This window comes from the organism of the source record quoted next, unplaced genomic scaffold, assembly GCF_019419815.1.
Source record: "Pyrus x bretschneideri cultivar Hongxiangsu unplaced genomic scaffold, Pyrus_bretschneideri_v1 Contig48, whole genome shotgun sequence".
NCBI lineage: Eukaryota > Viridiplantae > Streptophyta > Magnoliopsida > Rosales > Rosaceae > Pyrus > Pyrus x bretschneideri.
The window spans coordinates 567483-591327 of NW_025999785.1; the positions used below are offsets into that span (position 1 = coordinate 567483).

The 23845-nt window shown below is 37.2% G+C and overlaps 2 protein-coding genes across 5 annotated transcripts; both read right to left on the reverse strand.

Moving 5' to 3' along the window:
- Positions 1-1497: 1497 nt before the first annotated feature.
- On the reverse strand, positions 1498-19643 carry LOC103941622. 4 transcript variants are annotated; one of them, XM_048568414.1, is made up of 8 exons: positions 19450-19643; positions 18488-18805; positions 18229-18403; positions 17167-17344; positions 2816-2899; positions 2374-2481; positions 1854-2123; positions 1498-1740 (listed from the first exon to the last, which is right to left on the reverse strand). In XM_048568414.1, exons 2-8 carry the CDS (start codon positions 18783-18785, stop codon positions 1642-1644), a joined length of 1212 nt encoding a protein of 403 aa, XP_048424371.1. In that variant the 5' UTR covers positions 18786-18805; positions 19450-19643; the 3' UTR covers positions 1498-1641. The 4 variants fall into 4 exon arrangements, with proteins under 4 accessions (XP_048424371.1, XP_048424372.1, XP_048424370.1 ...); XM_048568415.1 differs by lacking the exons at positions 1498-1740; positions 1854-2123; positions 2374-2481; positions 2816-2899 and adding exons at positions 15674-15954; positions 16067-16336; positions 16562-16669; positions 16982-17065 and having other exon boundaries at positions 18229-18400; positions 19450-19631; XM_048568413.1 differs by lacking the exons at positions 1498-1740; positions 1854-2123; positions 2374-2481; positions 2816-2899 and adding exons at positions 15674-15954; positions 16067-16336; positions 16562-16669; positions 16982-17065 and having other exon boundaries at positions 19450-19624.
- LOC103968102 lies at positions 3381-5056 on the reverse strand. The gene is made up of 3 exons (XM_048568417.1): positions 4332-5056; positions 4073-4247; positions 3381-3662 (listed from the first exon to the last, which is right to left on the reverse strand). The coding sequence occupies exons 1-3, from the start codon at positions 4633-4635 to the stop codon at positions 3614-3616; spliced, it is 528 nt and encodes a 175-aa protein (XP_048424374.1). The 5' UTR covers positions 4636-5056; the 3' UTR covers positions 3381-3613.
- Positions 19644-23845: the final 4202 nt, after the last annotated feature.

The following is a 23845-nucleotide window of genomic DNA, read 5'->3' on the forward strand; positions in this document are numbered from 1 at the left end:
ATTGAATTCGCTATCCATGAGATTTGAACCTAAGACTTCTCACTTACAAGTAAAGAATAAAATTACATTTTTCAATTTCATACAACGGCTCATGATTTCATACAAATATTATACATATGTATCAATTTATGCTATTTTCTCTTTTATTTGTCCATGTGGATGTCGCAGGCCACACAAAATCATTGCCACGTGAATAAAAAATAATTTATAAAAGAGTAATGCTATACTTATCACTTATTTGTATCATCTTTGTAATAGAAGTAAGGTCCGCTAATGCATGGGGGTCTCGTTTATGTTAGAGAGATGATACAAATGATGGTACAAATAGATGATAAAAGTAGCATTTTTGTTTAGAAAATGGATATTCATTATTAAAGAAAATCAATTTGAAGGAAACGCTTCTTCTCCGACAACAAATCAATATGAAGAATAAAACATTTCATCTTCGCCATCAAAAAGTTAAAAAACCAAAGGACAAATTAATGTATAAACATTTAGATCTTTAATGTGTGATATTGAGTATTGTCCATCGTCAGAAAGTTAAAAGACCTTGCATTAGCTTAGTAGAAGTTAAGAGTAGAACCTCAAGAGTGCGTGTGTCTATACACACACACACACATACACTCCACCTATTATCAATTAAGGACTTTAGGGTAGAACCTCCTTAAATGATACATACTCAAGCAAAAGTTAACATCCTAATTAAGCAAAGCAAATCACTCCCAATGCACATAAATACGACTACATAGTTTTACAATGAAGCAGCAAACGGTTATTTCAATAGTGAGAACTTTGCAGCATGCACGTAGTTTCATTTCACGTTATAAAAGGTTCACAGCATATCAACTGCCCATTTTCCTGCAGCATATCATAAATCAAACAGCCTAACCTCCCAACCAGTTTCACCAGCAAAGGTCGTAAAATCAAATCAATTGGCATGCCTTAACTTCAGTTTTGGAGATGAATTTTCATAAGTAGTGGTACGTACTTGTATGCCAAATTCCAACAACGTTGTACCGGCATGATATGTTCATGACCATGTTACAGAGTTGATTCAGCTCCATCTAAAATAAAAAGTAGTCATCCATTCATGTGAGTTTCACTAGAGAGACTCTATAACAAGCAAATGGGGAAGGTATGTGATTGGTTTAGAATATAATGCGGCCGTGGCATTCCATATGTAGGTAAGTTTTACGATTTTTCTCCTACAGAAACCCCTCAAGGACATTTCAAAAAATTAGAATGGTCCCTAAACTTTACCCCTAGTTTAATTAATCCCTGAACTCTCATATTAATTTCTTTAGTCTCTGAACTCTAATATTTTATTACTAGGGATAAAATGGCATACGCCCCACCCCACAAGTAGCACAAATTCTCCTCTTTCCTTTAAGTGCTGCTTGTGGGATGCGATGCAAAAATTTCATTAAACATCTTGGTTGTAAGAAAACGGGTCATTTTTGGCAATTTCCCATTATTTAACCATCAACAATGCCAGAAACAAACAGAATTGCTAGAAATATTAAATCAGTTACTAATTATTCATCAAACGATGCCGAAAGCCGAACTTAAAATTCATAATGTAGACAGATATATACACGTCGCATAGAGTCATAGACAGTGATCACTGATCAACGTGCAATTTCATGTTAGAAAAGGTTCACAGCTCAAGAAGTTTTCCCATATCAACTGCATATCTTCCTTGAGTATCTCAGAAATTGTGCTGGCTTCGACATTCTCTTCCTGAAAATTGAAAGAAAAAGGAGATTTCAGCACATGATAAACCTTCTCAAACAAATCTTTTATTTCAGCACATGAACTAAAAGAAATTGTCCCAGAGAAAAGGCAGCGTTTACCAGTAACTTTGACACGACGTTTTCCAGCACCAGACTTGTCCACCAAGAAGCTTCTCCAGTTAAGGTTCTAAAATCAAATCGATCAGTGTGTTTCACTTTCAGAGTCAGTGATGAATTTCTATACGTATTAGCTATCACGTGCCAAACCCTAACAACTTTGTATCTATCTCCGGAAGACTCCTTCCCCAGGGGCCATCTCAATCCACCCTTCACATTTGGATCTAGAATTGCAGAATTAATCAGATCCGTAATGCTTTGCATCTCATCATCCTGAAATAGCAACAGTTAATATGATCACGAACCTTCATTCCAAGAAGTATAAGTTCAGCCTAAGTTCAGCCTAAGTTCAGCCAGGGATCCAGTATGGTTAACCCACATGACCGTCCCGTTATTAATCTACAAAAGGTTCTATTCTTTGTTTTGATTGTGGCTTGAAGATAAATATAGGTCATAATTAAAATCTTTGCTGAAACAAGGAATAGAAATGTAAATTTCTAAAGGACTGGGTGAAGCAGCTTACAGTCAGATCAGTTACGAGTTTCTTCGTGCATAGCATTAACCTCAGGTCCAGATTCTTAGTAGTGCATGAAATGTCCATTACCATGTTACGCACTGGACTCAATTTGATCTGAAAGAAAGTTGACATTTCGATATAAGTCTCAGCCAATTCTCAGGATACAAACCTTACGCCAAACAACAGGGAAACTTAAGAAAGTTGACATTTCGATGTAAGTCTCGGGATATTAATGATCTGGAAAGGCTCCCCATAAATTATTCCAAAAATTGGAGAGCTTAATCACATTCAGCGGTTGAACATTTAGTTTTCTTATCCAACACTCATATTTTCCAGCATAATATGTTACATCTCAATTATCTAATCGATATCGTGGCAACTCAATCGTGATATTGATGCAACATATACGGTTTCATCAAATTTAGTTAGAATGAATTGGAAAACTTGCCTTGTAGGGTTGTAGCTTTCCATGTTCTTCCATTACCCGACATTTGCAGGAGAGAGTTGGATCTGGACTCGTAGAATCAGACAACTGCACAAGAAGAAAATAAATGAGCAATTCAATAGCTACAGTCAGAATAGTGGAAAACATGAACTCAGAACTCAGTAAGTTGACGTGTCTAACAGAAATACCTGTACTTCGTATATATCTTCTTCATCTTCGAAATCAACTCCAATTTTCGGGACAACTTCATTGACAATCCTTTCCTTATATGAAACAGGAGTGTTTATGTAAAATGATCGCCGCCATTGTTTCAAGATTTCAGTGCACAATTCTTTTCTGATGGATGCCCCGTTAACTGAAGGACTCCTGATTCAAAGAATTCAACAAAAATTGTTATACATCTATTCGTGTACAAATTATATGAAATATGAGATGATTGACAGTACTTAAGCATCCATACCAAAATAATATTGTATCAAGTATTGAAAAACAAGAGCAGAGTTTTAGAATCCTGCTTCACTGTTCAACTTGGCATCCTACCTTCTAAGCTAAAATGCCAAATATAGTATAGATTATTATTTTGTTCTACTTCAACCAGTATTATGATGCGGATAAAAGAAAAACATAAAGGTAAAAAGGATAATCGCATGAAACAATCAACTAAATGAATGGCACAACAGCCATATATCTTTCTCCTCCTTGAAATCAACCCCAACTTTCGGGACAACTTCCTTTACAATCCTTTCCTTATATGAAACAGGGATGTTTGTGTAAAATGATTTCCTCCATTGTTTCAAGGTTTCAGTAGACAAATTTTTTTCTGATATATTCCATGTTAACTGAAGGGCTCCTGTTACAAAGATTTCAACAAAAAAGTGTCTTTCATCTGCTCATGTACAACAAAGGAGTAGTACAACATTATTTTCCATTGTTACATAACTAATGCAAAATATGAGATGATTGACAGTGATTAAGCATCAATACCGAAATATAACTGTATCAAGTATTGAAAAACAAGGGCAGAATTTTATAATCCTACGTCACCGTCCAACTTGGCACAGTATCTTCTAAGCTAAAATGCCAAAATATGACCTTTTATCATAGTATAGACCATCGACTATTCTTTTCATCTACTTTAACCAGTATTCTGAGGCAGCTAAAAGAACAAATTGATGAATATTCGCATGACAGAATCAAATTAATGAATGGCACAAAAGGCTCGAAAGCTAAACAATGGATTAGGTAAGGAGGAAATCTAACCTGCGAAAGAGTACTTTCCCCACTCTGGCAACCAAAGTTGGATATACTTCTTTGCACTTTGCGGACTTGATTTCATTCCTCATGTCTTTAAATGCCGAAAGCAAGTCTTCCAGCACATTTTCTGTTATAGATTCCCAAGGGCTCCTTGGCAAGTTCCATTTCACCTCACTGCCTTCTGTCAAGTATCAGCCAAACAAATCCATAACCCAAGTAAAAACTTATAAGATAAACGCACTAAAAGAAATATTGAAGTTCTAACCATTATTTAGACTAGTATTGATCAGAGCTACACGATTTTTTCCAATTATCTGCTCAGCAGACTCCAAGGCAACGGGCTCAAGATTAACAAAGGATGGAAACTGGTTCTCGTCATCCAAAGGGATGGCGCACCATCTATGAGTCGAATTGTCTGCATAAACTATTTTTCCACTCCAATCCACATTAGACTTAATATATTGCTTGTCATTTAAGTTTTTCTTGAATTGAGGAGCAAGCAGCTCTGGAGTTGGCAACGGCCTCTCCGATTCCTTCGAGTGCCGCCTGTGTGGTGGAACGTAAGCCATTGTAGAACTAGCACTTATGCCTATAAAATCAAAGGATCAAAGTGAGGGCAACCGAAAATCAAAAAGAAAAGAGGATTTAAAACAGAATACTCATGTTTATTGAAGAAAGTCCAGCCTGTTGAAGTGTTAATTCTTATTGGTTTGTTTGGTTTCTGAGGAAAATGAAGAAAGTTGAAATCTTTCGTTCGAATTCGGAACAAGAGAAAAGCTCTCTCCAAGTGCTGACTCTTGACTCTCCATAAACACTCTGCCACCTCAGTTTATAATTAATTCTCATGCCAAAAACATGAAGTGGCTGACAGTCCACGGAAAGTCCCACTTTTAAGAGAGTCTATTTAACATTTCTCTCGGAACAATTACAAAAAGGGTTCGCCTAGTAAAGTGAGACTCTGATTATGGTAAGGTTCTTCAACTGGGTAATTATTTTAGCTTCGAATTGATATGAACACAGAACAGCGAAGATAAAACATTCAAAGTTACTATATAAAGAAGATCAAATAATTAATGGGGAGGATTTTATAAATAGAGAGAGAGAGAGAGAGAGAGAGAGAGAGAGAAGCTTACCCAGAAATCACTACCCAGAGAGGCAGATAAAAACTTGAAAGCTTGAGAGACCAAAAAATGATTAAGATAACAAATTGGAGTAGCTTTACTCTGTGCATTGCCTTGTGAGGTTTTGTGGACATGGAATTCGAAAGTTTGGACCTTTTCTTCTTCAACGTTTTGTGACAAAAGTTAAACTTGCTGATGGGGTTTTCTTTTTTACTTTTCCTAGTGATAACTTGGTGGGGGTTCTACATACTGTTATGTGACAAACTTTGGAGGGGTAATGTTATTCACATTTTATTTTTACCTCACACACTCGTTGTTAACTTCAACTCTTTAATTTTTTTTTTAATTTATTCAGTTTAACAATCGAAAATTAAAAAGAATTTGAGAATTAAAGAAGGCTAAAACAATTCAAGAAAAAGAAGTTTTCTGATAGTAAATAGCACCACACTTTTTATAAAGTGAAAAAGAAGCTTTTTGATGGTAAAATTGTTTGTTTCCCATTACTTTATTGTTTAACCTCCACTGACGTTTGTAGGTCCATATGGTCCTCAAGTCACGTTTTCATATATTAAAATTTGGAAAATAAACATCTTTAATCATTTGAATCGGAAATTTTTGACAACTGAGTTACTATACTAATTTTAAAATGCAGAAAAAATAATGTTATAATCTTTTTAATACAAGAGATACTATTAGAGAAAAGAATTCAACTCAAGGTAATCTTTTTGTGATTCAGTTTTTAGATTGTTGCTTTGTTGCAGTGTTTTTAAGTTTCGTTTCAGAGGGGTTTTGGTCCTTTATAACCCATCTTTTTTTTTGTATTCATTTTCTTCAAGATTCATGGAGAGGTCAAGTTTTTTTTGTCCCTGATCAAGTACAACTTTTATTTGTCATATCAATAAAATTTTCTTGTACCGTCAAGGTTAAAAAAAAAAGTCAACTCAAGACCTAAAATGTAAGGGATAATGGTTTAATTAATTGTTTAAATTAAACATTTGGATTATTATTCAGTTCACATGTGAGTAGAAATCTGAGTATCTAGTAGTTACATCTTTTCTTACAATACACTGTAATGCAAGTTGTTGTCTTCCATTAGAAGGTTAAGCAACCTTGCATAAGCTTATAAGAAATCGTGTTTTCCCGCATGCTGTTAATTAACTTTAGGGTAAAACCTCAACTTTCTTTGTAATACATAAATAAAATGGGTTTTGATATAGGCGCCTCATTTTTTAATTTTTTAGACTAAACATACACTTCTTTTGAAAATTTGATCAAACATTTTCCCAAAATTTTGGTTATTAATTTCAGTTTTTCACGACTTTTCCTAGACATTCCCTTTTTTTTTTTTCCCTCTTATCCCTATATTTATGCATTTATTATCCATCTCTATGCATTTTTTTTTATTGTTTGTTATAATTTTACTTTTTTTTTTTTTGTGAATATAGTAGAATATTTATAAAAAAATTTGTCAGATTTTATTATTTAGAAGACCCAACACATAATAAAGATTTGTTTGATTATATAGCTACGTCTAGTTAACTATAATATGGACACGTTTAGTTTTATAGTGGATTTGATTTTTTGTATTTGTCGGTACATTTGGAATGTAAATGTACCAAAAGGGTTATCTGATAGAGACATTTGGTTTTGTGGTACATTTGTGATTTTTTGTTCATGTGGTCTTTTGGTACATTTGGAATCTAAACGTACCAAAAGGGTTACCTGACAATGGGCACATTTGGTTTTATGGTACATTTGAAATTTTGGTACATTTGGTTTCTCTATATATTTGAAATCTAAACGTACCAAAGGGGGTTACATAACAATGGGTACATTTGAATTTTTGGCACATTTGGTTTCTCGATACATTTGAAATTTAAACGTACCAAATGTCGATACTTTTGTTACTAAATGTACCATACGTTTTAAGTATATTTTTTTATATATCTATACGTGAAAATATATGTATTGAAGACTTTTTATTGAGAAATTTTTAATAGAAAGAGAATTTTTTTTTTATACACTGATAACAAGGTAATGAGGAATTAGTTAATTAATTTTTTATTTTATTTTATTTTATTAAAAAAATGTCATTTAATGCGTAGAAGGGGATTGGCGAAATTAAATTCCTATATTGTAGGTAATTAGTTGCTAAGCTACCTTATGCCTGTATATAAATGCATTTAAATTAATGACACGAAAATTAAATAAATAGAAAATTATTAAGGTGGCAATTGATCAAAGCACCTTAATCAAATCTTTAAAAAGGATGAATGTTTAATCTAACAACTATAGAAAAGATGTAGGGTATTCTAATTTTCCTTAAATAAAATTTGACATTTTGATATCATAAATTCATAACCATCATCCCACAGTGTAATGACAAAATCCTAAATATTGAGCAAAGCAAATCACTCCCACAAGCACTTAAGAATCACTCCAAAAAAAAAAAAAATGTACACTAAACACAAATTATGTAGTGAGTCATTGTTCCAATAGAGAAGCCTACGACATGCAGTTCCATTTCATGTTGGAAAAGGTTCGCAGCATAAGAAGTCGTCCCATATCAACTTCATATTTTCCTGCAGCATATCAGAAATCAAGCTTGTAGAAAAAGGTATGTAGGCTAAAAAATATATTTGTTATTGATACGTGAATGTGGAACAAATGGAAGAGAATGCTTTTTTTCTCATTATCTTTCTCTACAAGATTACAAGGATATATATACATGATACAAGTGTGTAGGTAGGACAAGGTAGCCGTCCTAGTGTGTAGGTAGGACAAGGTAGGACGGCTGTAGGATGACTTGACGGTTGTAGGACGGCTAGTGTGTAGGTAGGACAAGGTAGGACGGCTTGACGGCTGTAGGGCGGCTAGTGTGTAGGTAGGACAAGGTAGGACGGCTTATAGTTCCAATAGTGAATAATATTATATACAATTACACAAGGACTCCAACCATATTCCTTATTTGTCTAACACTCCCCCTCAAGTTGGAAAGTGGATGTCAAGAACTCCCAACTTGCGTAACATACCCGAAAACTTTTCTTTCCCAAGAGGTTTGGTAAACAAGTTTGCCAACTGTTGTGCCATACCCACATGCTTGGTCTCTATTGTGCCATCTACAATCTTATCTCGTATAAAGTGACAATCCATCTCAATGTGACGAGTTCGTTCATGAAAAACAGGATTGGCAGCTATATGTAACGCTGCTTGATTATCACAAAATAAAATGGAAGGACCATCCAAAGGAATGTTCAAATCCTTCAACAAAAAACGAAGCCAAACTATCTCGCAACAAGCACCTGCCATGGCCCTATATTCCGCCTCTGCTGAAGAGAGCGAAACGGTTTTCTGTCGTTTCGTCCGCCAAGAAATCAAAGAATTGCCCAAGAATACACAATACCCAGTAGTCGAACGGCGAGTGATAGGGCAACCTGCCTAATCAGAATCACAAAACGCAGTTAACTTGGTCTGGTTGTCAGAACGAAATAATAAACTTTGACCTGGAGTAGCCTTCAAATAACGAACAATACGAAGCGCAGCATCCATATGAGATATCCTTGGCTCGTACATAAAACGGCTTAGAACATGCACAGAATAGGTGATATCCGGCCGAGTGATAGTGAGATATATTAACCGACCTACTAATCATCGATACTTTTTAGGATCCTTGAGAAGTTCTCCTTTATCAGATAATTTTGTGTCATCCATAGGAAAAGCAATGGGTCGTGCTCCCAAAAAACCATAGTCCTTGAGAATCTCTAATGCATACTTGCGTTGAGAAATATAAATCCCTTGTTTGGAACGAGAAACCTTAATACCCAAAAAATATTTTAAATCACCAAGGTCTTTTATCCGAAAATGATCACGGAGAAAAGACTTCAGAGAATTAATGGCACTAGCATCATTGCCTGTAATCACAATATCATCCACATAAATGAGCAAAGCTGTGAAAGAAATACCAGACTTTTTAGTGAACAATGAATAGTCAGCTTTGGATTGTTGAAAACCGGCAGAAATGATGGCACTAGTGAATTTGGCAAACCATTGGCGAGAAGCCTGCTTAAGACCATAAAGTGACTTGTGAAAGCGACACACAAGATTCTCCCCCTGTCGCCGAAGACCAGGAGGAGGAGACATATAGATTTCTTCATGTAAGTCACCATGTAAGAAAGCATTATTAACATCAAGCTGATGAAGAGACCAAGACTGACTAGCAGCAAGAGCAAGAAGACAACGCACCGTAATCATCTTAGCAGTAGGAGAAAAAGTGTCATGATAATCAATACCTTCAGCCTGAGTGAAGCCTTTAGCAACCAAACGAGCTTTGTAGCGGTCAATAGAGCCGTCGAAATTGTGCTTGAGTTTGTACACCCACTTACAACCAATGGGAATTTTGCCAGGGGGCAAGGAAGTTAAAGTCCAAGTACCATTAGCATGTAAAGCTTGAAGCTCCTCAGTCATAGCACATTGCCAATTGGGGTCAGTGGCAGCCTCGGCAAAGGAGGAAGGCTCCACAGTCCGACTGACAGAGTTAATGTAAGAAAAATGCCTGGGAGAGTAACGGTGATAAGAGAGAAAATTACAAAGTGGATATCGCGTACCTTGTGTAGAACCGGGTTGCGAAGTCGAAGATGGGTGGGATGGCAAAATCACCTGCGAGCAAACGTAGTCTTTTAAATAGGATGGAGGTTTATGGGCACGGGAAGAGGTGCGAGGAAGGGGAGGATTGGTAGGTAGTGGGGGGGTAGGGATGTCCGTGGGTAAAGGGGCATGGGGAGGAACGGGTAATGGGGCAGCAAGGGAATCTGTGGGAGGCGTGGAAGGGGAGGAAGGTGGAGGAGGGTGAGGCGTCGGGGCAAGAAGGGGTGGGTTATATGTAAAGTCCAGAGGGGGTGGGATGGGTAGGGTAGGCGAAGAGGATGGGATAGGAGGGTGAGAAACGTCATAAGGGAAAGTAGTTTCGTGAAAGATGATGTCTCGACTAGTGAAAATGCGGTGATTGTCGAGATCGTAAAGGGTATAGGCCTTTTGTCCATGAGGATAACCGAGAAAAATGCAACGATGAGCCCGAGGGGAAAATTTGGTGGTGGGAGTGACAGAGGTGGCATATGCCAAACAACCAAAGACGCGAAAGTGGTCATAAGATGGGGTTTTCGAAAAGAGAACCTCAAATGGGGATTTATGATGGAAAAGACGGGTAGGGAGACGATTGATGAGATAAGTAGCGGTAAGAACACATTCCCCCCCAAAACTTGATAGGAAGATGGGATTGAAAACGAAGGGCGCGAGCGGTTTCAAGAAGATGACAATGTTTTCTTTCAACAACGCCATTTTGTTGGGGGGGTATAAACACAAGAAGTTTGTAAAAGCACCCCATGATCAGAGAAAAAACTACGAAGAGATAAAAATTCACCACCATTGTCAGTACGAATGCATTGGATGGTAGTGCGGAATTGGGTAGTGACATAAGCAAAAAAATCCTTAATTAATTGTTGAGTGTCGGATTTATGTTTCATGAGGAAGACCCACGTAAAGCGAGAAAAATCATCCACAATGGTTAAGAAATAATGAGCACCAGAAAGAGAAGATTGACGATTCGGGCCCCAAATATCACAATGAATTAAAGCAAAAGGGAAAGTTGATGAAATTGAACTCAAAAGAAAAGGTTGACGAGTTTGTTTTGCCAACGGACAAACATCACAAATATGATTAGAATCAAAAGTACAATTAAGAGAGCTAGATGCTAAAGCTTGCAAACGAGTGGAGGAGGGGTGACCAAGACGCTTATGCCAGAGGGAGGAGGGGATTGTAATGATGTTGCAGAGAGGTTGACGGGTGGGGAGAGAAGAGGTAAGGGCCACAAGGTAATACAGATCGCCACGTCGCTTACCCACACCAATCATCGCCTTCAAAACCAAGTCCTGCAAAACACACCAAGAAGGAAAGAAGGTTATGGAACACGATAATCCATCTGTAAGTTTACCAACCGATAAAAGGTCCACTAGGAAATTAGGGACACATAAAACATCCTTCAAAGTAACTGATGAATTTAAAGGAAGAGTGCCGGTAAAAGTAATGGGAGCGGAAGCACCACTAGGCAAAGAAACAGGCGGCAAATGTGAAGGAGAACGATTAACCAAACATGAGGCGGAAGAAGTAATATGATCCGTAGCACCACTGTCAAGAATCCATTGACCATGACGAGAGGTGACAAGTAACAAACCTTGGGCAAAATCAGTAGTGAGCACGGCATTGGCCTGAGGAGGGGTGGTGGTGTCACGTAGAGCAGCTAGAACACGGGAGTGCTGCTCGGCAGAGAGGTCAGGCATGGCAAGCTGCAAGTCATGCAAAGTGGGCTGGGCCCCGTGCACTTGGTGGGTCGCTGGAGTAGAAGAAGAGGCGGGGGCCTGGGTGCCTTGCACGTGATGGGCCTGGGTGAAATTATGGGGCCGGGAAGCAGAAAACCGTGGCTGCCAGGGAGGACTGGAAGGTGCATGGCTGCAGGAAGAACTGGAAGCAGTGGCACGGCGCGGTGGTCGCCACGGTTGGCCATGGAGGGGATGGCCAACGGGATAGCCATGAAGTTTATGGCAGGTGTCTCGAGTATGATAATCAAAATTGCAGTAGGTGCAGTGGAGGGGAGGACGAGCAGATGAGGGACGGGACGGGCCACGAACAGCCATGGCAGCAGGTTGATCGACAGAGCGGAGGACGCCCAGGGAGCGTTGTTTTTCAGCTTGAGACACCGAGGAACAGGCATGAAGAACAGTGGGAAGGGGATTCATTAAAAGAATCTGGTCACGAACAGCAGCAAAGGATTCGTTGAGGCCCATTAAAAATTGCATGAGTTGTTGACGGTCATGCTTGGCGTTGCAAGAGCACGTGCAGCCATCATTATAAGAAGCAAGGTCATCCCAGAAAGCTTTCAGGCGAGTAAAATAGGCGGAGATAGAAGAAGAACCTTGAGAAATTGTAGCAAGTTCCCGGTTGAGTTAGAAGATGCGTGGAGCATTACTCTGAGAGAAGCGTTCGCGAAGATCATCCCATACAGTTTGGACAGAGGTGGAAAAAAGCACAGATTCTTGAAGGTCAGGTTCCAAGGAATGCAGAAGCCAAGAGAGAATCATGTCATTGCAACGACGCCAAGCCGCGTGAGCATCAGGGTCGTCGGAGGAAGAAGGTTCTTGGATATCGCCATTGATGAAACCAAGTTTATTCTTGGCACTCAAGGAAAGCTGCATGCCACGGGCCCAGGATGTGTAGTTATCACCATTCAACTTCTTGGATACAAGGACAAGATTCGGGTGGTCGGAATGATGAAGGGAAAAAACACCATCGGAAGAAGAAGAGTCAGCCATGGGAACGGCAGAGAAAGCTGCCGAAAAAAAAAAATTAGGGCTAAGGTTATAAACCTGCTCTGTATACCATGTAGAAAAAGGTATGTAGGCTAAAAAATATATTTGTTATTGATACGTGAATGTGGAACAAATGGAAGAGAATGTTTTTTTTCTCATTATCTTTCTCTACAAGATTACAAGGATATATATACATGATACAAGTGTGTAGGTAGGACAAGGTAGCCGTCCTAGTGTGTAGGTAGGAAAAGGTAGGACGGCTGTAGGACGACTTGACGGCTGTAGGACGGCTAGTGTGTAGGTAGGACAAGGTAGGACGGCTTATAGTTCCAATAGTGAATAATATTATATACAATTACACAAGGACTCCAACCATATTCCTTATTTGTCTAACAAAGCCGACTTCAACATTCTCTTCCTGAAAAATCGAAAGAACAAGATCGACGTTATGTTACCATTAACACATGATAGATCTTTCTTGGTACATTACATAAAGATGTTTGATTGGGAGAGAAAACTACAAGACTTACCTGTAACTTTGAAATGAGCATTTGCAGAAACAGCCTGACCTCCCAACCAGTCTCACCAGCTGAGGTGGTAAAATCGAAGCGATTTGCATGCCTTAACTTCAGTTTTAGAGATGGATTTTCATAAGTAGTGGTAATTGTATGCCAAATTACAACTACCTTATACCGGCCTCCAGAAAACGCCTTCCCTAGGGGCCATCTCAACCCTCCCTTCACATTTGAATCCAGAATCGCCAAACTAATTACATCCCTAATGCTTTGCATCTCTTCATCCCGGACACACCAAAAATTTTAATCAACGGAGAATAAAATAAAAATTCTCAATAGCGTTCCAGGTATAGCAACTTACAGCGAAAGCTGTTACGATCTTCGTGCATAGCATGAGTCTGAGGTCCAAATTCTTATTAAGGCATGATATGTTCGTGACCATGTTACGCAGTTGATCCAGCTCCATCTAAAAGAAAATGGCCATTTGATGTAAGTCTCACTAAACAAAAAAATAACACACTTAACAGTGCGTGATTTTGCTATAAATAAACTACATATTCACATGGTATGAACTTAAAAACTTGCCTTGTAGAGTTGTAGCTTTCCATGTACTTTTGCTATACTGCATTTGCAAGTGATGACTGATTTTGGTCGTCTAGAGTCAGACAACCATACAAGGACAAGGAACAAAGGAGAGGGATTTAATATATTCAAAAAAGTAAACTGCGGATTTTCTCCTTGAACTTTTACTAAACATTTGATTTCCCCTTAAACTTTTCAATTGGAAAATTAAGCCTCACAATGAGCTTGCTTTAATAATAGGATAAATTACATTTCCATATCTCAGGTTTGAGATATATTTCAATTCCTTATAACATCTTCAAAACATTTCACTTTCATACCTTAAGTACTATTTTATTTCAAAATAATACATCCGTTACATTTTCCATCCATTGATCTGTTAAATGCTGATGTTGCTGCCACATATATGCCACGTGGTTGCCAAATGTCTGTCACGTGACCAAAAAAAAAATATTTTTTTTTTAACATGAATTTAAAAAAAAAAAAAAAAAAACTTGAAAAAGCAGAAACCCACCCCATCCCCGCAACCCCTCTTCTCCCTCCCAAGCATCCCAACCACCTCCCTCTCCTCCACTCTCTTCACCTCCCCTCCCATCCAAAAACCCATCCCATCCCACCCAAAACCTGAATTTTCTCACCTTAAAAAAAAAAAAAAAAAAAATTTGAAACACACAGCGACCCACAGTCTGCAAGAAGAAGAAGAAGAAGAGGGAGGAAGAAAGAAAAAAAAAATTGAAACTATCCCTCCCCCCTCCCAACTGACCCATATTTGCAACAACAAGAAGAATAAGAAGAATAAGAGACCCACATCTGCAACAAGAAGAACAAGAAGAACAAGAGGAAGAAGGAGGGAGGGAGGGGGAAAAAAATTGAAACTATCACTCCCGTTCCCCCCCCCCACCCCGACCCAGCTCCCTTCCATCCCCCTCCCACCCAGTGACCCTCCCGCGAAACCCAGATCCCATATTCCCCATAACCCATCCCCTAACCACCACCCCCCCCCGCGGCGGCGGCAACCGCAAAGATGATTTCTGGGATTTTTTTCCTCCTTCTCCTTCTTATTTTTGTAGGTTTAGGGATGTTGGGATGCTTGGGAGGGAGAAGAGGTGGGTTTCCGCTTTTTGAATTTTTTTTTTTTTAATATTTTTTTTTGCCATGTGGCAAACATTTGGCAGCCACGTGGCATATATGTGGCAGCCACGTCAACACTTAACGGATCAATGGATGAAAAATGTAACGGATGTATTATTTTGAAATAAAATAGTACTTAAGGTATGAAAGTGAAATGTTTTAAAGATGTTGTAAGGAATTGAAATAGATCGAAAACCTAAGGTATGAAAATGTAATTTACCCTTAATAATATGGTTCAAACAATATTATCTACACTTAAGGGTGACGGAGTGGGCTAAATCTCACAATGAGTTTGCTATAATAATGTGGTTCAAATTCGCATTTGGCGAGAATCGAACCTAAGACCTTTCACTTATACTTACTAGTGAAGAAAAATATTATCAGACTGTAGTACTAAATGACCTTTGCTAGAGGGCTTTAATAAAGACTAAATTACCTTTATGCAATTGAGATTCTATTTCTAGTTAATTTTAAAGCATCTCCAATGAAAAGCCAATTAAAAAATAGGTATTCATTATTAAAGAAAACTCTTCTCCTTTGACAACAAATCAATACGAAGTAAAAATCCTTCATCTTCTCCATCAAAATGTTAAAAAACCAAAGGACAATTAATGTATAGACATTTGAATTTTTAACATGTGATGTTGAATGTTGTCCGCCATCAGAAAGTTAAAAGACCTTGCATTAGATTAGTAGAAGTTACTATAGAACCTCGACAGTACATATACTCCACCTATTATCAATGTGTTTGCATAATCATGTATCAAAATTCCTTTTCCTTTAACTGCCCCTTGTGGTGTGGGACGCAAGGCAAAAAGAAACTTCAAAAATTTCATTAACCATCTTGGTTGTAAGAAAGCACGTGAGCCGAAGCATTTACTGGCAATGAAGTCGTCGAAATGTAAAATCTTAAAATTTTAATTAACCATCAACGATGCCAGATACAAACAGAATTGCATGAAATGCTAAAACAGTTACTAATTATTAACCACACGATGCCGAAAGTTGAACATAAAACTAAGGATGTAGACAGATATACACACGTCGCACAGACAGTGATCACTGACTTACAACATGAAATTTCATGATAGAAAACGTTCACAGCTCAAGAAGTTATCCCATATCAACTGCATATCTTCCTTGAGTATCTCAGAAATTGTGCTGGCTTCGACATTCTCTTCCTGGCAATTGAAAGAACAGGAGATTTCAGCGCACTGACAAACTTTCTCAAACAAATCTTTTATTTCAGCACATGAACTAAAAAAATTGTCCGAGAGAAAAGGCAGCGTTTACCTGTAACTTTGACACGACGTTTTCCAGCATCAGACTTATCCCCCAAGAAGCTTCCCCAGTTAAGGTTCTCAAATCAAATCGATCATAGTGTTTTACTTTCAGTCTCAGTGATGTGTTTCTATACGTATTAACTATTACGTGCGTAAACCTAACAACTCTGTATTTATCTCCAGAAGACTCCTTCCCCGGGGGCCACCTTAATCCACCCTTCAAGTCTGGATCTAGAATCGCAGAATTAATCAGATCCGTGATGCTTTGCATCTCATCATTCTGAAATAGCAACAATTAATATGATCACGAAACTTCATTCCAAGAAGCATAAGTTCAGCCAGGGATCCAGTATGGTTAACCCACATCGTCCCGTTACATTTCTAGAAAACGTTATATTCTTTGTTTTGATTGTGGCTTGAAGATAAATACAGGTCAAAATTAATATCTTTGCTGAAACAAGGAATAGAAATGTAAATTTATAAAGGACTGGCTGAAGCAGCTTACAGTCAGATCAGTTACGAGTTTCTTCGTGCACAGAATTAGTCTCAGGTCCAGATTCTTAGTAGTGCATGAAATGTCCTTTACCATGTTACGCACTGGTTTCGACTTGATCTGAAAGAAAGTTGACATTTCGATCTAAATCTCAGGATACAAACCCTAACCCAAGCAACAGGAAAAATTAAGAGAGGGAAGAGTCCGGAAAATATTAATGATCTGGAAAGGCTCCTCACAAATTATACAAAAAATTGGAGAACTTAATCACATTCAGTGGTTGAACATTGAGTTTTATTATACAATACCCATATTTTTGCTGCATAATATTATATCTAAGTTATCTAATCAATATTATGGCAACTCAATTGTGATATTGATGCAACATATATGATTTCATCAAATTTAGTTCGCATGAATTGGAAAACTTGCCTCACAGAGTTGTAGCTTTCCATGTTCTTTCATTACCAGACATCTGCAGAAGAGAGTTGAATCTGGACTCGTAGAATCGGACAACTATACAAGAAGAAAATAAATGAGCAATTCAATAGCTACAGTCAGAATTCTGGAAAACATGAACTCAGAACTCGGTAAGTTGACGTGTGTAAAAGAAATACCTGTACATCGTATATATCTTCCTCCTCTTCGAAATCAACTCCAATTTTCGGGACAACTTCGTTCACAATCTTTTCCTTATATGAAACAGGAGTGTTTGTGTAAAATAATTGCCTCCATTGTCTCGGGATTTCAGCACACAAATTTTTTCTAATGGATTCCATGTTAACTGAAGGGCTCCTGATTCAAAGATTTCAACAAAAATTGGTATACTTCTGTCCGTGTACAAATTATATGAAATATGATTATTGACAGTAATTAAGCATCGATACCAAAATAATATTGTATCAAGTATCGAAAAACAAGGGCAGAGTTTTAGAGTCCTTCACTGTTGGCATCCTACCTTCAAAACTAAAATGCCAAATTAACCTTTTACCGTAGTATAATTATTATTTTGTTCTACTTCAACCAGTCTTATGAGGCGGATAAAAGAACAATATAAAGGTAAAAAGGATAACCGCATGAAACAATCAACTAAAAGAACAATAGGCTCAATAGCTTTACTTGGTATAATCTTTCTCCTCTTCGAAATTAACTACAACTTTCGAGACAACTTCCTTTAAAATCTTTTCCTTGTATGAAACAAGGATGTTTGTGTAAAATGATTTCCTCCATTGTTTCAAGGTTTCAGTAAACAAATTTTTTTCTCATAGATTCCATGTTAACTGATACAAAGATTTCAACAAAGGATTGTCTTTCATCTGCTCATGTACAACTAAGAAGTAGTACGAGATTCTTTTCCGTTGTTACAAAACTAATGTGAAATATGAGATGATTGACAGTGATTAAGCATCAATACCAAAATATCTGTATCAAGTATCGAAAAACAAGGGCAGAATTTTATAATCCTACTTCACCGCGAAATTTGGCACCGTATCTTCCAAGCTAAAATGCCAAAATATGACCTTTTATCATAGTATAACTATTTTTTGTTCTACTTTAACCAGAATCCTGAGGCAGCTAAAAGAACAAATTAATGAATAATCGCATGACATGATAAAGTTAATGAATGGCACAAAAGGCTCGAAAGCTAACCAATGAATTGGATGAGGAGGAAATCTAACCTGCGAAAGAGTACTTTCCCCACTCTGGCAATCAAAGTTGGATATGCTTCTTTGGGCTTTGCAGACTTCATTTCACTCCTCGCGTGTTTAAATGCCAAAAGTAAGTCTTCCAGCACATTTTCTGTTATAGATTCCCAAGGGCTCCTTGGCAAGTTCCATTTCACCTCACCGCCTTCTATCAAGTATCAGCCAAACAAATCCATAACCCAAGTAACAACTTATAAGATACATGCACAAAAAGAATTATTGAAGTTCTAACCATTATCTAGACCAGTATTGATCAAAGCTAGATGATTTTCTCCAACATTCAGCTCAGCAGACTCCAAGGTAACGGGCTCAAGATTAACAGAAGATGGGAACTGGTTCTCGTCATCCAAAGGGATGGCGCACCATCCATGTGTAGAATGGTGTGCATAAACTATATTTTCATCCACTTTAGACTTATAATATGGCTTGACATTTAAGTTTTTCTTGAACTGAGGAGCAAGCAGCTCTGGAGTGAGCAATGGCATCTCCGGTTCCTTTGAGTGCCGCCTGTGTGGTGGAACGTAAGCCATTGTAGAACTAGCACTTATGCCTATAAAACCAAAGGATCAAAGTGAGGGCAACCGAACATCAAAAAGAAAAGAGGATTTAAAACAGAGTACTCATGTTTATGCAAGAACAAGTGTTCTTTCTCATGTTTATTGAAGAAAGTCCAGCCTGTTGATGTGTTAATTCTTATTGGTTTGTTTGGTTGCTGAAGAAAATGAAGAAAGTTGAAACCTTTCATTCGAATCCAGAACAAGAGAAATGATAAAGAGACTCTCCCAAAGTGCTGATTCTCCATGAACTCTCTACCACCTCACAGTTTATAGTTAATTCTCGTGCCAAAAACATGAAGTGGTAGAGAGTTCACGGAGAGTCCCACTTTGGAGAAAGTCTCTTTCGCATTTCTCTCTGAACAAGTACAAAAATTACAAAAAGGGTTCGCCTAGTAAAGTAAAAATCTGATTATGGTAGGGTTCTTCAACTGGGTAATTTTCTTGATCACTTTCTTGGAGCAAAATACATAGCTTTGAATTGATATGAACACAGAAGCAAAATACATACCTTCGGATTGATATGAACACAGAACAGAGCAGATAAAACATTCAAAGTTATTATATAAAGAAGATCAAATAATTATTGGGGATGATTTTATAATTAGAGAGAGAGAGAGGGAGAGAGAGTGAAGGTTACCCAGAAATCACTACTCAGAAAGGCAGATAGAAACTCGAAAACTTGAGAGACTAAAAAATGATCAAGATAACAAATTGGAGTAGCTTTACTCTGTGCATTGCCTTCTGAGGTTTTATAGACATGGAATTCCGAAGTTTGCACCTTTTATTCTTCAACTTTTTGTGACAAAAGTATAACTTGCTGATGGGGTTTTCTTTTGAACTTTTGCTGGTGATAATTTGGGGGGGGGTTCTACGTACTGTTCTGTGACAAACCTTGCTGGAGGTATAATGTTACCCACACATTTATTTTTCTCTCTCAAACAATAGTTGTTAATTTCAATTATTTAATTTTCTTTAATTTATTCCATCTGAAAATCGAAAATTAAGAAAAATGTGAAAAATAAAAAGAAATATGTAAATAATATAACTTTTTATAAAAAATAAAAAAAAATAAAAAAAGCATTTTGATAGTGAAATTGTTTGTTTCCCATTACTTTATTTAACTTCCACTGACGTTTGTACGTCCATATGGACCCCAATTCACATTTTCATAATATTAAAACTTGGAAAAGTAAACATCTTTAATCATTTGAATCGGAAATTCTTGACAACTAAGGTACGATCCTAATTTTAAAATGCAGAAAAAATAATGTTATAATCTTTTCTAATACAAAAGATATTATTAGAGAGAATCATTCAACTCAGGGTAATCTTTTTTGGATTCAGTTTTTAGATTGTTGTTTTATTGCAGTGTTTTTAAGTTTTAGTCCTTTGTACCCCGAGTTTTCCTTTTATTCATTTTCTTCAAGATTCTTGGAGAGGTCAAGTTTTTGTTCCTCCTTGTTTCTGTGTTTGGTTTTTGTCCCTAATCAAGTATAACTTTTATTTTTCATATTAATAAAATAAAATTGTACCATCAAGATTAACAAATAAAATCAACTCGAGACATCAAATGTAAGAGATAATGGTTTAATTAAATGTCTAAATTAAACATGTGGATTATTATTCAGTTCACATGTGAGTAGAAATCTGGGTATCTAGTAGTTACATCTTTCTTATTCAAAGACATTATTCAAGTTGTCATCTTCCATCAGAAGGTTAAGCAACCTTGCATAAGCAAGGAATCGAGTTTTTCCACATATTGTCAATTATTTTAGGGTAAAACCTCAATTACTTCGTAATACATAAATAAAATTTAACATTCTGATATCATAACCATCATCCCAGTGTAATGACAAAATCCTAATTGAGCAAAGCAAATCATTCCCACAAGCACTTAATGAACCAACAAAAAAAATAAAAAATAAAAAAAATCTCGCCATCAGCTCGACTAAGAGTTTCGAATCTAAAAAGTAAACTGAACTTGACTTAAGACGAAGGAACCGAGTCCAAAAAACACCAGGGTTTACAGCAAATTATGTAGTAAGTCATTGTTCCAATAGAGAAGTTTACGAGATGCAGTTGCAGTTCCATTTCATGTTAGAAAAGGTTCACAGCATAAGAAGTTGTCCCATATCAACTTCACATTTTCCTGCAGCATATCACAAATCAAGCCGACTTCAACATTCTCTTCCTGAAAAATCGAAAGAATAAGATAGCGTATGTTATGATGGATACATGTCAGATCTTTTCTTGGTACATTACATGATAGATGCTTGATTGTGAGAGAAAAATACAAGACTTACCTGTAACTTTGAAACAAGCATTTTCAGAAACAGCCTAACCTCCCAACCAGTTTCACCAGCTGAGGCGGCAAAATCGAAGCGATTCGCATGCCTTAACTTTAGCTTCAGAGATGGATTTTCATAAGTAGTGGTAAATGTTCCAACGACATTATACCGGCATCCAGAAAACGCCTTCCCTAGGGGCCATCTCAACCCTTACTTCACATTTGAATCCAGAATCGCCGAACTATTTACATCCCTAATGCGTTGCATCTCAACCCTCCCTTCACATTTGAATCCTGAATCGCCAAACTAATTACATCCCTAATGCATTGCATCTCATCATCCTGGACACACCAACAATTTTAATCAACGAAGAATAAAATAAAAATTCTCGATAGTGTTCATAGTGTTCCAGGTAGAGCAACTTACAGCGAAAGCTGTTACGATCTTGTTCGTGCATAGCATGAGTCTGAGGTCCAAATTCTTATTAAGGCATGATATGTTCGTGACCATGTTACGCAGTTGATCCAGCTCCATCTAAAAGAAAATGGCCATTTGATGTAAGTCTCATTAAACAAAAAAATATAACACATAACAGTGTAATTTTGCAGTGCATAAACTACATATTCACATGTATGACTTGCCTTGTAGAGTTGTAGCTTTCCATGTTCTTTTGCTACACTGCATTTGCAAGTGATGATTCGTTTTGGTCGTCTAGAGTCAGACAACAATGAACAAGGAACAAAGGAGAGGGATTTAATATATCCAAAATACACTTTGAATATCTGTGAAAGTATGAGTTCAGCAAGTTGATGTGAAATATTGCAAAAGAAATATACCTTTACATAGTATAACTCTTTCTCCCCTTGAGGTCAATACCAATCTTCGGGACAACTTCCTTTACATTGGATTCCTTATACGACAGCGGAACGTTTTGCAAAAAAAGACTTTTTTGTTTTTTTTTTTTTCAATTTTAGGAAACCTAGATGGTACGAGAGAAGTTTATCGATATCGAAAAAACATGTACACCTAATCGGGGGGACATAAATCTAATCACTCATAATACAAGAAAAAAGGATTAAAAATACATGGAAGAGGAGGGGGGGGGACAAAAACCTTATTCCTTTAGAAACAAAAACAACAAAGATACAAGGAAAACAAGGGGGACATGAAGCCTAACCCCTCTAAAGGTGAACCTAAAGGTTTAAACCTGCAAAACAGAACAAGCAACATCACAATGTTAAGGAAAAAAAAAAACCAGAAAATGAGACAAACCCGTATGCCGAGAGGCACATTAATTTGAGAAGCAGAGGCCAAGAAAGCTAACATAGTATGAAAATAAAGCAGCCCAAAATGCCAACGGAGGGGAATCATGCCATACCAAAGTTGGACATGACAAGCCCATGTTAGCAAAATTGTCCGCAACCACATTTCCTTTGCAATAAATGTGAGAGGCGTAGAAAGTCATCTTGTGAACGTGGTCCAAACAAATAGACCATTGCATACGAAGAAGCCAAGGAAGATCCAAATCAGTCGATTGGAGACCATAAATAACACTAAAATAGTCACTTTCCAGCCAAAGACAATGTCAACCCCGTTGATATGCAAACTCTACACCAATAATAATTGTTGATGATTTTGCTAAAAAAAAAGAGTTTCTATGACCAATCCCTTGCCAAAAACCACCAAGAAACTGACCATGGCAATCCTGGAAAACTCCTCCACAAGCAGCAGGACCAGGATTTCCTTTAGACAAACCATCAATATTAAGTTTAATCCAAGGAAATCAAAGAGAAGACCAAAACGCAGGAAGAATAACTAGTGCCTTGCGAGGGATAGGTTGGATCCCCCAAGAAGAAATGATATGAGTGTCAAAACCCAGAAAGTAATCAGGAATAAACTTCCCACCATGAACAATCCAAGAATTGATAGACATGCAAAGATGATGAAAGTAGATTGGACAACCCTAAAAAGTAAACTTATTTCGAGCTTTCCAAATACCCAAAATAGTAGAAAGGCAAAGATTCTGCAACTGTCGAGAAAAGGGCTTACGTATGTATGTATACATCCCAAAAAAATAGCCAAGGAATTTGAAAAGGCAAAGAGGTACCAAATTGACATGCTAACCACCTTTAAAGCTGCCTAGGTATCTGATACCCAAAGAAAAGACGAAAAGTGACATAAATAAGAGTTTATCAAAGCCTATGTTAAGCTACTACTTACCATTATCCAGACAAGAGTTTATCAAAGCTAGATGTTTTTCTTCATTATTCCACCCGGTGGATTCCAAAAGGAAATGGGCTCAAGATTAACGGTAGACGAAAACTAGTTCATGTCATCTAAAACAATGGTGCAAAATTTCAATATAGCACGATTTGCATAAAGAAATGACTTTGAACTTACTAGTGAAGAGAAATATCACTAGACTATAGAACTAAGTGGCTCTTACTAGAGGGTTTCAATAAAGAATAAAATTAGCTATGAAATGCTCATTTTACAACTCAAAAGCCATTTTTGGAGTTTATTGGGCCAAAAATTTGGGATTGAAATTATCCAACTCATCGAAAAATGTAAGAAAAAAGTTCATTTTGTCTCTTCTGTTGTAAAATCGACAATGTGTGTAAATAAAATAAGACACAAAATTTGCAAGGTTCCTTTACAATCAATGTGACTAGAGTACGTCCTCGGGGCAGCAGTGATGCTTTCATTGATAATCTGAAGTAATAAGATTACAAAGATAACTCTCTC